Source organism: Podarcis bocagei, assembly GCF_964188305.1.
Source record: "Podarcis bocagei genome assembly, chromosome: 6".
Classification (NCBI taxonomy): Eukaryota; Metazoa; Chordata; class Lepidosauria; order Squamata; family Lacertidae; genus Podarcis; species Podarcis bocagei.
Genome location: NC_138130.1, coordinates 39,715,959 through 39,735,176, shown reverse-complemented (window position 1 = coordinate 39,735,176; position 19,218 = coordinate 39,715,959). Strand labels below are relative to the sequence as shown.

Sequence of the window (19,218 nt, the reverse complement as noted above, 5' to 3'; positions counted from 1 at the left end):
GGCAATTCCTTGGGATCTGATTAAATTTAATGATAGTTTCAGCATATATATGTGTGTGTGTGTGCGCGCGCGCGTGCAAGGCATTGCAGCAGTTGATAAATTATTCATCTTTCAGGAGAACAAAGAACAGAATTTAATCAGAAAATATAAACAGCCACAGAAAAGAATCAAAGCTAAATTCATGTGAGAAATCGTGTGTGTGTGTTCTCTATGGAAATTTCTCCTGTATAAACCCTTCTCAAAGGAGTGGTGTTGTGAAAATCTCATCTGTTTAACTGTGCAAGCAAAGGTTGTGATTAATTGTGCCAATGGTCTTCAGCTAACCTTCCTCATATCACTTAGGCTGTATGCACCACACATTTAAAGCACATTTCTCTCCCCCCCCCCCATCCTGGAAACTGTAGTTTGTTAAGGGTACTGGGAATTATTGCTAGAACTTGGTAGAATTTACTTTTGTGTTAGTCATGTGTAATGTTGCACTGCCAGCATGAACGAAACCAGGTTTTTTGTTAGGGGAGGGCTGGACTTTTGTTGGTGATTGGTCAGTTAGTTAAGCATTTCTATTGTTTTATTTTATTGGGGGGGCAGCTGCCCCCCCCGCACTCCCTTGGCTACACCCATGACTGAAAACCTCTATAGCAGAGGTGTTATGTACTGAGTTGAATAGGATCCAGAATGCAGCAGTCTGATTGGTCCTAGAACAATAGGATCCAGAATGCAGCAGTTTGCTTTGTCCACAGGAGCCACCCAATCCAGCTCCAGGTGGAAGGGAATCCGCAACCTGATTGGCCTACAGGAGAATCCCGGAATTAGCCAATCACATTGGGCCCATTGTGTAAATAATGTATATAAGGCAGACATTCTGGGGGAACTTCAATTCCTCCTCACCACTATGAGCTGAATAAAGAGCATGAAATCCACTCTCGACTCCGAGTATATTTCAGGAGGTGAAGAGCCTTTTTCAACCAGAGGACCACATGCCTTTGTAAGGAACTGTGCCAGTGACGAGCAAGGGCAAGGGCAAAAGTTGGTGGGACAGTAGATGCGACTCTCTGAGTCTTACTTTTATACAGTTCGCTACATTCCAAAATCATGTTTACACACACATCCATGCAAGCAGGATGCCCAATCACAGTTCAATGATATATTCCCGCTAGGCAAAAGGATCACATGGAACTCGGCTGCAGATGCAGCGTTGACCTGAGGAGGTGGACTGGCCTTGAAAGTGTGCCAAGGGCCAGAGAGGGAAGCTCAGAGGTCCAGAATTGGCCTGTGTGCCTGAAATATCCTCCCCCTGCTCTGAAGTATCTGCATTTTCCTTCTGTGCGTAACACAAGGAAAACTGAAATGATTCAGCGCTCAGTGTTGATCTGCAGAGATGTGGGCGGGAGTTATAACATGAACAAGTTGCCAGTGGTTACGGCTTGCATTGTAAATAATCTCACTGAATGTCCTTTGCCTCCAGAAATAAGCGCGTTCACTGCGCAAGGAAGCAAAACCACTGTTCTTGATCCAAAGAGATGATAACAGGGCAATCCTATGCATGTGTCCTCAGAAGGAAATCCTACTGAATTCAGTTGAGCCTACTCCCAGGTAAGCATGTATAGGATTGCATCCTAAGGGCATTTTCCCCACACATAAAGCCAAAGGTGCTGTTGAACCTCTCTTGCTCTGTTTGTGCACATTTAGGTTGCAACCCCCTACAGCTGCCTGAGAAATTAGTGGGATTTACTGCTGAATAGATATATATGTGGCAGTACTATTAGGAAGGACAAGCATTAGAAAGACAAATAGCTGGATCCAAAGGTGGTTGTTGTTGTTGTTTTATTAAATTTGTATACTGCCCTTCATCTGAAGAGTACAGGGTGGTGGTGGTTTCGAGTGGAAGTGTGAGGAAAAGACTGGCCATGGATGAAAATGGTAACCCCATTCTGCTGGGGTTAATTCCTTCCATTTTGCCAGGCCTAATATTGGAGATGGATCCTTCAATGCTCCTTTCATTATAACACCTTTGCTCCCTCTCCCCAACCCCAGTCCTGATTTAAAATTTCACCGGCTATATTTTTGTTTTGTTTTGATTTTTAAACCTGACTAGTCTTTTCAGCTGGATCAGCTTCTGTCTTCTTAGCTTGTTTATCTGGAAAAAAGTTGATGTGGGAGGAATGAAGTGTTTTGCTGAGAGAACAGCACATGCAAAACCGCCTGATAACTCATTGCTGGGTTTTGTCGCCCCCCCCCAACATAACAGCACTGGGAATATTATAGCAGCCCTAGCATGGTCATGATCCTTGCATTTACACCTCAATTCCTCAGGATCTGGAACTGGGTTTTCTGCTTCTTCTGCTTCTCCAAACTCAATGAAAAAAAGGCCCATATATATTTCATGCCTGGATCTGGGCAGAGGGACCTCTGGTGGGCTCCCTCCTCTGTCTGGGGGCTTTGGCAGGCTTTCCTGGCTGTGATAGCAGCTCTCTGAGCAGTGCTAGGTCACTAGGCTTAGCCCCCTTTTGCCTTTCCCACAATACCTCAGCACAATGCTATGTCAGGGGCACTGTGGGGAATTGAAAAGGGTATCTGTCTGGCACTGGTCAGAAGCTAGACTAAATCAATAAATAAGGTGGGCTGGCATCAGCAGTGAGTCCCCGCAGCTGTCCAAGAAAGCCAGTTGCTCATGTTGACCTTGGATTTGTGAACATCCGATTGACCAAGAATGTTTGGATACATTGAGCCCTGTAAACCCAGGTGGAGAGGGAGTATGTGTTACTGTAATGCAGGAATGGGGAATCTTAGCCTCAGTGCAGCCCTCTAGGCCTCCCTATCTTGCCCTCAGAACTGTCCTCAGACTGCTCACTGTCTCTACAGGCCACAACCTTCATTGGCCCTGTTTTATGCCCTGAGTGTTTTGGCCTGGCTGGAACAAGTCCTTGAACTCTAATAGCACCGCTTTCTTGTCTGGATGGAGGATAGAGAGGGGTGTGATTGCCTGAAGAAACTAGCTGACAGGAGCGAGCCAGCAGTAAATCACACTGAGCAAGTTGGAGTTATTAGCAAATATCTGCACAGGAGTGTCAGGCCTAATGACACCTCCCCTCAGCTGTCTAAGTCCTCTCCTCTCAACAGTTCGTCCCAAGCAATCTGAGACTGTGCCTGTGTGAAGCTTACTTCTCCTCCACCCTTTTCATGCCTCTCCTGGTTCTGGAAGATGAGGAGGGATAGGAGCCTTTCACAGCAGGAGGGGGAGACATCTGTGCCTCTTCATCAGCTGAGTTCATCTCTGCCTCTTGGCTTCCCTCCTCTCCTACTTCAGCTTCTGCCTCTAATTCTGGACTTCTCTTTGCCAGACTCGCCCTGCTCACTATCCCCTGTTACCTCTTCAGCTTCCGACAGCTCCTCCTCCCAGTCTGCTCCCTCTTCTCCCTCTGAACACTCATCATCATCCCACTACCAATCGCCTTCTTCTCTTGCGGGTTCCCCAGCTGGTTCCTCCCACCATTCCTCTGCATCCAGCCAGTCCATGACACTAGCCTACAATACAATGATAAGATCCACAGCAGTTGCTCTGCTCCTACTTCACTGAAATTTCACTTCATGACTCCGACAAAGTCCATACAAGCTTACACCATAATCACATTATTCTCTTTTTTTATGTCTTTAAGGTGCCTCAATACCCTTTGTTGTTTTTGCTGCTAGAAACTAACATGGCTCCCCATCTGGACATTTGTAATGTGTAGACATCAGTCCCCAACATTTTGAGCAGAACATAGAGCAGGCTGTGCAATAAGCATTTTTTTAAAAAAATGCACATCATTGCATTACTCTCCTCTTGTTTATTTAATTTCTAGCCGCCCCCACCGCCCCCACCTCTCTCGAAACAAGTTGGCTGCAGGGATTACAAATAAAACAGGACACACACAATAATAACAACATGTTGATTTCCATGTTCTTCCACAGCTGCTTAACCCAGACTCTTGAATGCCGGCCCAAAAAGGAGAGGTTTACATTGGGTAAGAAGTTGCTTAAACTTTGAATGGGAGTAGGCCAGAGCACAGCTGGATATGTGTGTGTTCATGTGTATATGCACACACACACACACACACACACACACACACACACGAATGCAGTTGTAAGGCAACAAGCCTGCCGTATATTTGACCCTTAGGAAGGCACAAAATAGTTACTTCCTTCTGTCTAAAAATATACCAGATTTGTTGTCCACTGTGCATCAAAACAGATGGGCCTCAACCCAGACAGCATTGGGGACTTTCCAGACTGGTTGTTTATTGAGCATTCATGCTGATGTATTTAAAAAAGAATGTGTGGACATTATACGGCATTGCCTTCTCATTGAACATTAATCCTGATCAGTTCCTGAGGGGGTTATATGACATTGCCAGCTTTTGGTTGATAGCTCACACTTTGCAGTGCATAGGAACCCTGATGCAGCATACAGAACTGGTTCACAAGTCACAGTACGCCAAACTATAGCTTACCATGACCACTTGAACATGCAGGTAAGGAGCCCACATAACATGGTTATGTTCCCTCACCAGTAACCACAAGATGTAGCCAAAGAATAAGCCTTGGCACCAAGGTTATATAATTTTGCTTACTGTGATGTGAGAAATGGGCCAGAGTTTGAGGGAGCAGCCAAAGCTTAGGAAGAGGACAATTTCTTGTTTTATGAACCCCTTAAAACCTCTGTGATCTCAGACACAAAGCTGCTTACTGAGTAGAAAGATGACCTTAGAAAAGCTTCATTGCACTTCCCATCTCATAAGGAAGTGAGAGAGAAACTGTACGGTTAAACTGTGATCTTAAGAAGTCCCCAGTAACCACGGATTGGTCACTTTTACCCCCAGGGCAAATGGAAAACCTTTTTCTCTGGACAGGGATTCAAAAGAAACACACTCTTATAAAGGCAATGACTCTGTCTTGAACCCTAGCCAGGATCAGCTGCTTTCATCAGTCATGAGTTGGAGCACATACTTTAATTGTATCAAAATGTAGATAAATGATTTGATCTTTTGTATGAGGATTTGCTGTTTTTTCCCCAATTTACACTTATCTGAACATAAAAAGATATGCTGGATTAAACTAAAGGCTTATTACCGGTAAGTCCAGGGTTCTGATCTTTTGCACCTATGCCCAGTTTCAAAGCCAGGACATGAGTGCAAAAACACTCATGATCTCCTGGCACTGGAATTCAGATGCTTAGTGCCTCTGATCCTGGAAGCCAACAAGACTAGTAGCCATTAAGTAGTAGCCATTAGCAAGGCCCAGCCCTACTAATAGGCAGGAATGTTCCCTTTCTCTTGTCAAGTGAGATTTCTGCATACTGGCATCCCAGGATCCTGGGGAGAGCCATAGCTCAGGGGCAAACACATCTGCTTTGAATGCAGAAGGTCACAGGTTCAGTCCCAAACACCTCCAGGTAAGGGGCCAGGAATGCCCTCTGTCAGAAACCCTAGACAGATGCTGCCAATCAGTGCAGCATATACTGAGGTAGCTGGATCAATGGCCAGTAGCTTCCTATGCCTTATTGTGCTGTAAATACAGTGTGCACAGGGTGGATCTTAGGCTAGCAGCTTTGCTGATTGTGTATTGTCCCTGCCCTTGCAGATAAATGGTAGGGGTCAGTATGATCACATATTCAGCAGCCCTCAAAAGGGCCTTCCTCATCCCACCCCCCTGGGGAACATATTCTGCTACAGGTGTTATACCAGGACATACAGGGAATATGCTTCACTTCCTAGTTCCCACTCAGTTGCTATGAAAAACTGCTGGGCAATGCATATCTGGGTGCTTCCTGCAAAAAGATGTGTCTGGTGACTTGCAGAAAAATTCAGCCTGTCAAGGGATATTATTTGAGTTATTTATGGTGAATATAAATAAAGAAGCTTGATAGAGGGGTTGGCCTTGAGGAGTACATTACCCCAGCACTCCAGATAATGCACTGGTTTTCTACAGCCTTGTAGACACAATTTCAGAACAGGTAATTATCTTGTGATTGCTGAACTATACAGTCAGTTTACTTCCTTAATTTTATGGCGTTGTTCTGTATGAAACAGAAAGGAAAGACAGTGCATTTTTTTACAAGGATGCAAATGGGCGTTGTTCTGACTGGAAATAACTGCCTCAGAAATGTTTGTGCAAGTGAGCAAGCAGGGAACGGTCCAGCTTGCTTTTTTGTAAACTGACAGAAAAACAGAGAAGATCCATACAGGGGCGCCGACTTATAAAAAATATTGGGGGGGCCCATACCGGGGTCCTGCCGCTGGTTCGCTCGGGTAGCCGGGAGAACGCAGTTCGAGGTGGCGGTGTTGGGGAGAGACCCTCGCTCAGGGCGCCACTAGACTTGGCGGCCGGCGGCCTATCTGGGGGGTTTTGGAGCGTATTTCGGCGGAGCGATTGGGGAGGAGGGGGCTTGTTGCCGGATTCTTCAGCTGAGCCGGAGATCCGCTGCTGGGGGTCCCTGGGCCGAGTTGTGAGCACGGCCTGCTGAAGGGAGATCCAGCCGATTGCGCGACGGGGACGGCCAGGGCTCTCCGGCTAGGGCGCGCGGCTGGCTGGCTGGCGAGGGAGCAGGTGGGGAGGAGGCGGGGGTCCTCACTCTCTTAGGAAACGCACCCGCGCGCCCGATTGCCACGAAGTCTGAAGGGTGCGTGTGTGGAATTAAAAAGCAAAAACGAGATACGGGCAGGGCAGGCAAAGAGTTTTCTGCAAGAGGATGGAGGGCAGGTTGAAGAGAAAATCACTCAGGATGAGACAGTCAAATCAGCCATGATAAAATGGGCTCAGGATATTGGGTATAACATCATGTTTGAGGACTGGGAAAGGTTATGGACCACCGGAATGAAATTCACGGCATGTAATGCCTTGAAGGAAAATATTATGAAAATGATTTATAGGTGGTACATGACCCCAGTCAAGCTTGCAAAAATATATCACCTGTCTGATAATAAATGTTGGAAATGTAAGGAGGCTGAAGGGACATTCTTTCACCTCTGGTGGACTTGTCCAAAAGTGAAGACCTTCTGGGAAATGATCTATAATGAGTTAAAAAAGGTATTTAAGTATACCTTTCCCAAGAAACCAAAGGCCTTCCTCTTGGGCATTGTTGGCCAGAAAGTGTTAAAGAAGGCTAGAACTTTCTTTATGTATGCAACTACAGCAGCAAGAATACTTATCGCAAAATATTGGAAGACACAAGATTTGCCCACACTGGAAGAGTGGCAGACGCAATTGATGGACTACATGGAACTGGCTGAAATGACTGGCAGAATCCGAGATTTGGGAGAAGAAACAACGGAAGAAGACTGGAAAAAATTTAAGGACTATTTACAAAAACAATATAAGTTGTATGAATGTTAAAAATTTACACGATTCGGAAACTATAGCTTCAGCAATTAGATTTGGGAAACAGGAAATTATATTTTAAGTAAGAAAAGGTCAAAATCTAAGGTAATACTATGTTTAATTTAAGATATAAGTAACTGATGAAAAGTATGTTAAATTTAGAGGTATAGTATTTGAAAAGTACAAAATAAGGTACGAAACAAGGTAATAATTTGCTGATATCTTTATTATAAAGAATGCAGGGTAAGGGAGATGCGAGGAAGTCCAGTTAGTTATATAAAAAATGTGTTGAATGGTTGGTTTTCTTTTCTTCTTTTTCTTTTTCTTGTTCTTTTACTTTTTTCTTCAGTGTATGTTTCTAACTTTGTATTTGAAAACTTAATAAAATATTTATATATATAAAAAAGAGAGAAAATCCTTTCGCTTTTCTGGGGCGCAGGGAAGTCTCAGAGCCGGAGGTTGGGGAAGGGACCCCCTTTGCTCTGCCCTCTTCTCCCGTCTTAGATTCACATGGGGGTCCCCGCCCGAGCTTGCCTGGCCACCGGGCCACACAAGGGCCGCGCTCTACGCGGCACACCTTGCTAGCCGCGCAGCTGTCCTCCGCGGCTGCGGAGCGGCCCTGCGCCGGTGCCCAGCCCCTCTGGGCGCCCGCTGCGCTCCCAATGACAAGCGGGCGACGTCGCGGGCGGGGAAGGCGTCGCTTTCTTTCCCGATCCTGCATCCTCCCAGTCTTCCAGCCCTTTTTTGGGTTGGAAGCTCGTCTCGTTCGCCCTTCTCCTTTCTTCACCCTGCGCGCAATTTTCCTCCCTCGTCTCCCTCCTCATTTCTCCTTCCTTCCTTCCTGACTGACTGACTGACTGACTGACGGGCTTGGGCTCGGGCTCGGGCTCGGGCTCGGGCTCCGGGTCGGGCTCGGGCTCGGGCAGCCACAGCGTCGGCGGTGTTGGCGATCGGCGGCGCGGGGGGATGGCCCTCCCGGGGGAGCCGGCGCTGCTCAATGGGGTTGCCAAGGAGACAGGCCGGCCGCCCCCCTCCCCCGGCCCGGCGCCCCCCGCCGCGCCGGTGCCCGTTATCGAGCTGGTGCGCGCCGGGCGCCCTATAAAAGCCGCGGACGCGCCCACCGCCGCCCGAGATTATTGGGGGGGCTGAGCCCCCCCAAACGAATTTTTGAGGGGGCTCGGGCCCCCTCAAGCCCCATGGAGTCGGCGCCTATGGATCCATACTGTTCAGCCTCTGAAAACTGTTTCTGAATCTGCTTCAAAATGTCCCTGCAAAGTCTGTACTGTACAGTATAAGGTGTGGGTGTGTAGCAGTTTTTGTGAAATTTGCAACAGAGAGAGACACTTCACCTCTTTTAAAAGATGGGTAGATGTTTCAACTATTGCAGTTGCAAATCTGTCAGGCTAGCATTTTGATCTTCAGCGTAAGCACTCAGAGGTCACATTGGTTTTGACAGAATGCAAGGACAGATGGTGAGTGCTTTTGTTCATCCAACATGGGAAAGCACACCATTCCACATAGTGGACTGGGCCTGCACACACACACACACACACACACACACACACACACACACCGGCGAATCTGAGTTCTTTCTCTGAAACACACAGAGACATATAAACCAAGGGGAGCCAATGAGGTGCCCTCCAGATGTTGCTGGACTTCTGACAAAAATGCCCTGATGAAAATAGATTGCACACTCATGAACATGTTCACACTCAAGAACAGGTGGAATTGCCTTTTTAACATACAGTGTAGGCCAGTGTTAATTGTTTGTTTGTTTGTTTGATCTATACCGCTTTCTTTCAAACAATTAAGATGGCTAATAAAAATTACAGACAAAACTGCACTAAAAGTAATCTAAAAGTAACAACTGAAAAGGTCAGAAATGGCATAATCATATTTAACAATAGCAACCAGAGAAAGAAACTCCATGGAGGGGATGTAGGTTTAGAGACAGTGGCTTGCAGAAGGTCGCTTAAATGGTTTCATGGCTGAGGCTTGAAGTCAGGATTTACTAGCACAAAGCTCACCTTCTTAGTCATTCCCATATTAAAATCACTTTACTCTGTGTAAATGAAACAACATGCAGCAGCCTCCTTCAAAAGGGTGCCCAACCTTAGTACAAAGAAGTACAGAAGATGCATGTTTAAAGTTCTGAGTGCAGCCAAATTCAGCATCTTGGTCAAGCTCCAGGATGTGGTCTGAAACTGTTGCAGTGCAAAGCTTTCGTTGTGTGATTGCTATCATGTTACACATGCATTGCAAAGACACCTTGACCAAAAGGAGAGGAGGGAAAGAATGATTCTGAAGTTTGGGGGAGGGTCTAGTTTTGTAAATGGTTTTAATCATATAAGCCTTAAAAGGTTGGTGTATATGGAAGTTCAACTGCTGGCTATTATTGCTAGTGGCTTCCCATGGGCTTATGCTCCACAGAGAAAGCTACCGTAATCCTTTTGAAAGTTACATTCACTAGCCACAAACTTCATATGCATTTGGGGAAATCATATTGCTTTTTGTGTGTCTTTATCCTACTACTGTATCTCCAAATAGCTTTGGGTAACCCCCTCCCAAGAAGGGGTTATTTTCCTTTGAATTCTCTCCATATAGCACTAAAAAATCCCTCTGTTGTCATCTTCAGCATTCCCCAAGAAGATGCAAAGTGCTTCACATTTCCTTCTCCCACTTCCTGCCATAGTGAAGTGACAACAGTTGGCTGTTGCAGACCAAACCATAATCTCATGCATTAGTCTACCTTGCCATGTAGCCACGAGATTTGGAATGTTGCCTCATAGATTTGCTACTTGTAGCATATGAAAGAGCCCTAAATTGCCTGGAAAGGAATGGCACGAGTAGCTTCATGGTGGCAAGCCAACATTGCTGTTGATTTGTATTGGACATGGTCAGGATTGACATTTTCTGGATGTTGTTCAGTGTGGCTTGTGGTGGCATGCAAGAGAGTTTGCAGGTTGATGTTCACAATCAACCACATTTCTACAGAGAAGGAGCCACAAAGGTACACATAGCCACCTTGCACCCAATCAGATGATTGTGTGACTGCTCTGTCAGAAGTACAAGTTTTTCAGTGGCCCAATGATTGTGCTAAAGATGCACCAGGCAGTGGGTTGTAAAGTGTGTGCTTGGTGAAGCAAAAAGAAAGAAGGAAGAAGGAAGGAAGTGAAAACATTGCCACAAATATTCTCACTGGCTAATTAGTCATGGGAATCGGTCCTAGGTTTGCATTGCTGGTTGTGAATACTGTACAAAATGAGAAAGCAGCAGGTTTCTTCAGTTCCCATAATGGGAAAAACCCACACCTTCTAGAGACTTTAACAACAATAACTGTGTATATATAAGGGTGATTATGAAGTATTGTACAGGTTACACATCTGCCATCTGCTTCGGGTTGGGAGAAAAGTGCCTTTTTTCAACAGCCGAGTAAATGCAATTCACTTTCAGTACAGTACATCACATTCTAGCAGTTCTTATGAAAGCTTTGGCAATCAAGGCTGATTCCCCAAGAACAGTTTATAATCTGACCTGTTCCCACAAAGAGCACCCAAAGCATGCTGCTTTTAGCTAGAGAAATATTTACATTTCATTTTTGTGTTATTTAGCCAACTCTGCAAGAATCCCATTTTGGGACGGAAACAAAAGTAAACATTTCTCCAATGTCAACACAGATCCCATATGCTCAAGGACATTTCTGATACTCAACAAGAATTTGCTCTGTGGGCTGGTGAGGAGGGGGTAATTTATTTGGGTTTAGCCGTTGAGTAAAATTTTATTTATAGCAAGTCTTTGATAAAATGTGACTCCTTCTTTCATTAGAAAGGAAAACAGAACTGACGTTTTTGTTTTGCTTGTCACAAATTATAAGGATTAAAGAACAGGCACATGGTTGACAATAGGTGTCATTTCACAAGCAGAACCAGTATATAAGCAGCAGAATAGTCTCTAGTCCTGCGGGTGTGTTTTGTACACTGTACAAACATTGCACACATGGAGCAGGTGTAGCCCGCCTGCAATCCCCTACAGCAAGGGTAGCCAAAATGGTGGCCTCCAGATCTTTTGGATCTAAACTCCCATAATCCCTGACCAATGGTCATGCAAGCTGCGGCTGATGGAAACAGTAATCTAAAACATCTGGAGGTCACCATGTTGTCTACCCCTGCTCTCCATGGATGCATCGAGTTTCCACTTGTATGGTGCCCAGTACAATATAGATACTACAGAAATTTTTGTTGCTGTTCTTTTCACAAATAATGAAGCAGCTGAACTCAGCTGGGTAGAACATGGTGCTGATAATGCAAAGGTTGCAGGTTCGATCCCCGTATGAGATAACTGCAAATTGCTACATTTCAGGGGGTTGTACTAGATAATCCTCAGGGTTCCTTCCAACTCTGCAACTCTATGTGGATTGGCAAAATAGATCTACAAAGAGTATTCTGCCCTTTTATGAGTGGTGAGCAATATCACTGTCATGCAAATGACCAATCTAGGATGTCTACTCATCATGATGGAGGGTTAAACCTGGAAATGCATCTCAGAGCAGATTGAGATTCTGTCATCTGTCTCTAAGCATCAAAGTATCCATTTGTAAGGATCTTAGCCAGAGAGATATGTGTGCAAAAGGATTCTCATCCTTGGCCATGAATGGCTAAAACAAATTCGTTTTTGGTTTAGTTTAGCACTGCTAAGATTATATGCATTCATTATAATGGATTGCTTGACCTAGCACATCTCTCCCCATTCTTTAGCTCCCTAGAAATAATTTGTCTGTTTGAGGCAGTGTAATAGCAATCAACTAACGTAGACAAAAACTCACCTTTGCTTTTCATATCTGCACAGTTGCTAAGGAAGTAAGGGTTTCTAAGGAAGTTGCATTATGCCACACATTCCTCTTTGCAGAATAACAATAATTTTGAAGTCAAAATGCATTAAGTAAGGGGAAGTGCATTTGAATCATTCTGGCAAGAGAAGTAATGACTGAAATGGCAGGAGTTTGTTTCATACAATACGTATGCAGGATGCATGCAGAAATCAGCAGTGCTGCATAAGTGTAAAAACCACAGCTAACATTTCTTTTTTCTTTGGCGATCACAAGTACTCCCAGTAGCTAACATTTCATATCAAGCCAAAAAGGAGAGCTGCTTTTCTGGTAGATATGAAGATGTATCTTGGGCATAATAAAAACCTTATCTACCTGTGCTGAGATTGGGCTAGTGGGGAGCATGGGAGGGAGATACCTTGTCATATGCTCTATTAGAAATGTTCTCTATTTATATGCAACTAAGGAAATGGTACCTTTCATTCTGAGTACCCTGTTGAAAATATTTCCTCCCTGTGCAACATAGCAGATAGATGATATATTCAAATGTAGGAACACACAGACATACACAAAAAACCCAAAGCCATTGGAAAGCCATGTCCAAAACAGCCGGTCCATCTCCAAATGGGAATGATAAATCAGCGTAAAAGTTTCACAAATATGAATAGTCCAGGCCAATAAACAGACCAATCAAAGCAATGTCCCTCATTCACAAAGTTACTCTTGCTTGTTGCTGCACCATCCAAATGCAGCGCTGAGAACACTGCTTTTAAATCCATTTGGGTGGTCAGAATGCAGCTTGGCTAGACATTGTTTAAAGAGGTTACATTGATGCATAGCTAAGAGAAATGAATACAAGGCCTGCACATACAGCTCAAAGTTCATATTATGGCACTGTAGCTAGCCATTTATTTATATATCAGGTGGTATCCAACTAAGTTTTACTCAGAGTAGGCAGTGGCTAAGATTCACTAATTTCAATGAGTCTACTCATGAGTAAAACTTAGTTGACTAACACCCGCTATCTTTTCTTCTTGTAACAAACATGCAACCACAAGGTCTTCATTCTATAAACCACTCTTTCCCATTTCCATTCCCCAAAAATATCCTCACTTGTACACTTCAGTGTATGCTGAGGGCCACTGTGTGTGTGAATTGTGTGTTGGGTATGAAGCTATGAGCAGGGAGGCTGCTTCAAGCTTCTTCTCTGGGTAACCTTGATCAGTCAGTGCCACTCAAACTAGACTATATTCCAAGATGGCAAGAACGTGTATGCATGTGTGTGTAAAAAGTGTTGCACGTCACACACTAAGTCATATCATTGCTTGTAAGTCAAGTTCATAATGTCATGAATGAAAGCTGGCATTTATACTGCCTCACACCCTAAACACAGCACTGCCTTTGGACCAAAACTGGGTTTTAAAATACCCTCCCCCGCCCTGTCACATAGGGAAACAAGTAAAGAGCCCAACACCCTACTTGCAAACTCCCAGTGCACAATGTGAAAATATACTATTGCTTAATGTGCTGCTTGGGTCAGGAGGGCACGACCTCACTTAGTGCCAAACTGCCACAGCCTCATACACAGCTTCAATGCTTTTCAGCTGAGCATATGCTGCGTTGCCTCCACACTTTGGGTTTTAGTCATCACGCTCTGCATCCTGTTGCTTTCTGATTAAGATCGCTAGCAGGGTGGTGTCTCTCAATTGGTATTTTAAGAGTCTCAGCAGAACAATTTCCTGTGGCTTGTCCACAGTTCAAGAGGAAGCAAGCAGGGCTCGCTAGCAGCCTATTTGTTGATCGCTTTCATTTTGTCGTCAAATTCTTTCTAATGCTCTTTATTAGGAGTTGTCTCTCTTAGAACTCTAGTTCAACGCTGTGGATCCTGAGAGATGTAAACAGGCCAATCTTGTATTTACTCAGAAACAATGTTCCAGTGATTTCACTTAATACTTACTTCTCCGTAAGGCAGCAGCATATCATACGCCTTGAGGCAAAGGCAAATGATCTTGGCTCATTGAAATTTTTGAATTTTTTTGTCTTTGAACAGCTCTCCCCAACTCCAACTCCATCTCATATCATAAATTGCCACTTGAAACCCCCCTCCAAATAAAAAAGCATTTACTATGCACAAAGGGGCTTGCTCTGTGAGGAAAAACAACTGTAAAGCTCCCTTGTGTATCTCATAGTTCTTGGGTGGAACTTGGCTAATATGCTTAATGTTATGTCTCCATGGATTTGCCAAGAGAATTCATTTTGACATCATTTCAGAGCAAAGTTAGGCAGAATTAGGCATACTTAAGCCCATTGATTTGAATGGTTCTAGGTGCACCTAGCTCTGTTGCAGGTCTGGGCTGTTAAGCAACTGGTACATCCAGGAGCAAGTGAATGTGTCTGTAATTACAAGTCCCACATCTTAAACGTCCACCTCCCCATGTTATCCTCCTGATTCACTCAGCAGAAGCTTAACAAGATTACTTTCAAACTGAACCAAACCCGAAAGAGGAAGAGACAAATTAAGGAATAAACATAAGCCACCAGGCTTTAGGTGGGGTGGCTTAAATGTTTTACCTTTTTGAGGATAGAGGGAACCCACTGATATTGTTGAAAGATTTATGAACAATCAGTTGCTTAAAATACATCCAACTTGGAAAGGCAAGATCATATTTGCATGATCTTAAAACTGTACGTTACTGGTAGTGAGCATCTTTTGTTGAAGAGGATTTCAGGTAACTAATCTGGTACACATTGCACAAAATGGAGCTCTCAGCAGTTCCAATATGCAGTCAATAGAGCCTGGTTTCACTTGAATACAATAGCCATTGTCAAGTTTTCATGAACAGCGGTATTTTAATTGACTATGAAACTGTGTGCACACACACATGCATGTTCCAGAGAAAAAACAGGTCTATTGCTTCTTCCTAGTATGGCTGAAAACCATATGTACAACTGCCCTAAGATGCATGGAAGAGTGGAATTTAAATGAGGTTATGAACAGAACAAAGAAAAGCACAGCCACTAAGGAGGTTGGAGCCCCCCACACAACATACTAAGCACTGCTCAGTGCAGGAGTGGCAAACCTGTGGTCCTAACTGTTGCTGGACATCAAATTCAGTAAGCATGGGAGGTGATGGGGATAGTGGGAGTCTGGAAAGCTTGTTCCCCATTCCTAGAATAAATGGGAGTATGGCATTTAAGACCAAAATATTGGTGCTATGGAAATGGTTTTCTAGGAACCTTGGATATCAATGGTCACCTTATCTAAAAAGCGGGCTTGCTCATTTTCCTCCTCTGCAATGCACAACATTGTTAAGGGGTATTCTATGACAGGCATCTTCAACCTTGTTGGACTCAGGACATGGGTCTGAAACATGCACTTGGGGACCCATTTCTTAAATATTTTGCCATATATTTGCATGGTGGTGATGCTGCTGTTGTGACCTACCTTGGATCACCAGTTGGAAGACCAGTGTTTTAGAGCACCCTCATCAATTTGTACAGGACAGCAAGATGCAGCTGAGCAACACCCACCTGGCATGAACCACACATCTGCAACACCCAGGACTTCCTCTCAGGAGACCCCCAAATGTAGCAAGTTTGAAAGTTGCCACCTTAAGGAATTAACACTGACTGCAGCAGCCTGCCACCCAAAGCAGCAGCAATGACATGGCAAGGTGAAAAGAAGTCTTCAAATCATTCCCCAGCTGGAGGCTGCTGTGATGCACTAAAGACAACCTCCATGCACAGGCATCCAAAACTGCCAGGTTTTGCTGAACATGATTTTTTTCAAAATGTTGAAAGGGGAAACTGTTGCAATAAATATATTGCCCAAACACTGTCCATATAATTTGGTAGTCCAATGCCTTTTATAACAAAACTTTAAAATATATGTATTTTAAAAGCACAATATACAGGTTGTATAGTTCCTGCATAGACCTCTTAGAAATAAATGTGATATTTTAAGTTATTTTTGCAGATTGCCCAATGAATGTTGAATCCTAATATGCAGACTGCTCTTGGCAGACAAAAGCTGGAGGGGGGAAAATGTTTATGCAAGAGTCTATAAAGTCATATAATCTCATGTTGGTATAGGCACTTATACTTCTTCCTTTGATAACAATTCTCAAAAAAATATATATACCAGATCAGTATAATCCAGATTTTAAAACATTTTATTTTTGCATATTAAAAAAATTGTGCATTCCAATAATTAAAATCATTTGAACAAAAAAAAAATGGCACTCGGTTAACTGCATTTTACAGCTTGCGGGACCTTGGTACAGCTTTGCGTATATTCGGGTGTTACTAGATTACTGTAGTCCCTTCCCAGGATCTTCTCTCGAGACACATGCAAGCTCTTTCGTGCCACCAGGACCAAGCTGGACAGGCAGATGGAAAGGGCAGCGCCTTCGTTCACAGCATCAGTAGTTCTCTCTATTCTTTAAATTTTTTTTTTGGATGTGAAAGGGGCAGTACAGTCATTCAAACTTTATCCAACCTCTTTGCATCTTACAAAGTTAAAACAGCTAAAAGAAGTAAAATAAGAAGGCAATGCTTGTGGAATGTACAGTGCATAATTTGGAAGGGCCGGTTTCATTACGATTCACCCGCTTGCTTCTCCTGTTCAATTGCTGCAAAGGGGGGAAAGAAGGAGAAAAGAAAGAATAAGAAAAAAGGATTGTGCATGTGAAATGCAGTTAAATAGGAATCACATTTTTTTAAAAAAAACCCTATTCATTTAAAATTCATCAAAATTAGACACTGTTGAATAAATCTGTTTTAAAAAAATTCTTTCAATATATTGCATTTATGTATACTGTGCTTAAAAGTCCCCTTATTTTCAGAAAATATCTTTGTGTACTATATTTAATGCTTCCATTTGTACATAAATTGCACAGCATCTTGTAAGGCGCTGAAACCCCATACAGCAAGAGAGGAGGAGGAGGAGGAGGAGGATAGCTGAAGGAGCCTGGCTCAGCCCTGCCTTCTCTTTGTCTCCAGCAGCCCACGCCCTCTTCTCATTTCCCAAGATCCACTTACTTTCTTTTGAAGGCAGTGGGTTTTTCTCTTGCGTTTCCGTCTTCTTCAACTTAGACTTGTCGAATTTCTCGATTTCAGCCATATCTGGTTTGTCAGACATATCTGCCGATTGATCTGCAGGCAGGCACAAGCACACACACAAAAGAGGGGAAAGAGATGGTTATAGAGATTGCACCACCCTTCCTTCCTCCCCCCCCCCAACCCCACCCCTTTTCAAAACCGCTTGAATTCACTCCAACCAGCTCAGCTCCTCCTTCCTGATTCAGTGCAACACTACTAAACCCCCCTTACTTTAAAAGGCAGGTCTCTATATACTTATATTCATATGAGCTCATTTTACCTAAAAAAATTAAAATTGCACCACTGGGGGCTCAGCCTCAGATGAAACAGCACGCGGGGGGGGGGGTGTAGGGAGGGAAGATAATCGAAAGGCTTGAAAATAAAATTTAAAAGAAACAGATTTTGTTCCAGGTGAAAATCAATTCGTTTAAAAGAAAAAAAATACTCGTTGTTTAGTGGTGGTGATGCATCTGCTCCAGTTAAGATCTCCCCACTAGCCTTTATTGCATGTGGAAAGCACAGCAGAGAAAACCGCACTTACAATAAAGCAAGCGAAGGATGAGGATGGTGAAAAAACGCCTGCGTGTATGCACACAATGCCAAGCGAAGCGAGCGAGACTATGCTAATCACTTTCTTCCATCTTAGTGTCTGGTCTGCCCAGCACATTTGGAGGGAGCCCTGCATTCTTCCCTCGGCACAAAGAGCTCGCGCTGCAGCTGCACCCCAACCACCGCCCTTCCTCTCCCTCTCTCTCGCCCCCTCGCTTTCTCCTTCCCGGGGCCGCCAGATCCACAGCGCCGGCTGCTCGCCGGGAAAACAAAGAGCTGTTCTCTTTTGTCGCTCAACGTGCGGGGGGCGGCAGCAGCCGTCCGTCCGAGGATGCCTCCCCCTCCCCGCCCCGCCCGCATCTTCCCCTCTCCACCTTTCCGATCACGCCCCAAGTCCCTCTGGCTTGAGGTTTCGAAAGGCGCACACGCGCAAAAACGCGCCTCCAAGGAAAGCGCAGCAAGCAGGCACGGAAACCGAACCAAGGTGCCTTGATCTGTCCAGCATGCCATTCTCTCCCCCTCCGGCAAACATCAGGGTCCAGGGGTGAGGAGGCGGGCAGAGCCTCCTCGCTCAAAATGATAGCAAAATAATAATAGCAACGATAAAGCTTGTTTCTCCACGCATTTAAACCGCCGCCTGGTGCATTCAGAAAGAAGCCCTGGGTGTGTGTGCGTTCAACAAAGCGGAGACCAAAATCTCAACTGCCTCGAAAATCCAAGCCTACGGCAACATGCGGACGGAAAAAGGGGTGCTGAGATACCCCGCAAATAACCCCCACCACCGGAAAAGAAAGAAAGAAAGACCAGAGCCTCACCAGTGATGCGCTCTCTTCAGGTACAATTCCGCTCTTTGCAGCAGCTGCTCTGGACCGTCGTATAAAAGGGCGCTCCCCCTGCGTGACCAGTTATACCCCGATTCTATGCAAATCGCAGTGATGTCATCTTGAATAACTTAACTCTTTCGCCGCCCTTAAAGTTCCCGGCTTCCTCTTTTCTTCGCCCTCGGAGAGAGCCGTGCTACATAGGGAAAAGGAAAAGCCAGCGATTAAATCCACACGTACCGGGGGGGGCGGGGGGGGGAGGAAAGAATAAGAAAGTCGCATGTAAATTATGATTCGTATACATTCTTGTTCCCCGCAAAGGGGGGCGGGCGATTTTGCATGCGGGCGTTTCCAGTAAGAGCAATTTTCTTTTTTAAAAATAATAATAAAATAATGAAAGGCTGTATTTCCTTGGAGAATTTCCTCGCACCCGCTGACTTGAGAAATGATCACGCCATACAGGCAGCGGGCCAGCGAGACCCACGGGAGGCCTACCTATGCAGAGCTCGACTAGAAATATGCTACGGTTTTTGCCCAGGCATCCACGAGGCATCCCATGAGCCG

General features: G+C 44.6%; 1 protein-coding gene and 1 long non-coding RNA gene across 3 annotated transcripts; one reads left to right on the top strand and one right to left on the bottom strand.

Annotated features, from left to right (window-relative positions):
• The first annotated feature begins 1,476 nt into the window (after positions 1 to 1,476).
• Positions 1,477 to 16,713, top strand: LOC308588625. The gene is made up of 3 exons (XR_014008832.1): positions 1,477 to 1,593; positions 3,952 to 4,004; positions 15,110 to 16,713. It is a non-coding gene; the product is annotated as an uncharacterized lncRNA (long non-coding RNA).
• On the bottom strand, positions 16,339 to 18,809 carry TMSB4X (thymosin beta 4 X-linked). Of its 2 annotated transcripts, none has more exons than XM_081197150.1 (3): positions 18,649 to 18,809; positions 17,225 to 17,338; positions 16,339 to 16,815 (listed from the first exon to the last, which is right to left on the bottom strand). In XM_081197150.1, the coding sequence occupies exons 2-3, from the start codon at positions 17,322 to 17,324 to the stop codon at positions 16,781 to 16,783; spliced, it is 135 nt and encodes a 44-aa protein (XP_081053276.1). In that variant the 5' UTR covers positions 17,325 to 17,338; positions 18,649 to 18,809; the 3' UTR covers positions 16,339 to 16,780. The 2 variants fall into 2 exon arrangements, with proteins under 2 accessions (XP_081053276.1, XP_081053277.1); XM_081197151.1 differs by having other exon boundaries at positions 18,638 to 18,732.
• Positions 18,810 to 19,218: the final 409 nt, after the last annotated feature.

Excerpts from the sequence above, each read along its gene's own strand:
- TMSB4X (XM_081197150.1), bottom strand. The coding sequence starts at position 17,324 with ATGTCTGACAAACCAGATATGGCTGAAATCGAGAAATTCGACAAGTCT. Across the intron at positions 16,816-17,224 it reads CCCACTGCCTTCAAAAGAAA|CAATTGAACAGGAGAAGCAA; the intron begins GTAAGTGGATCT and ends CCCCCTTTGCAG.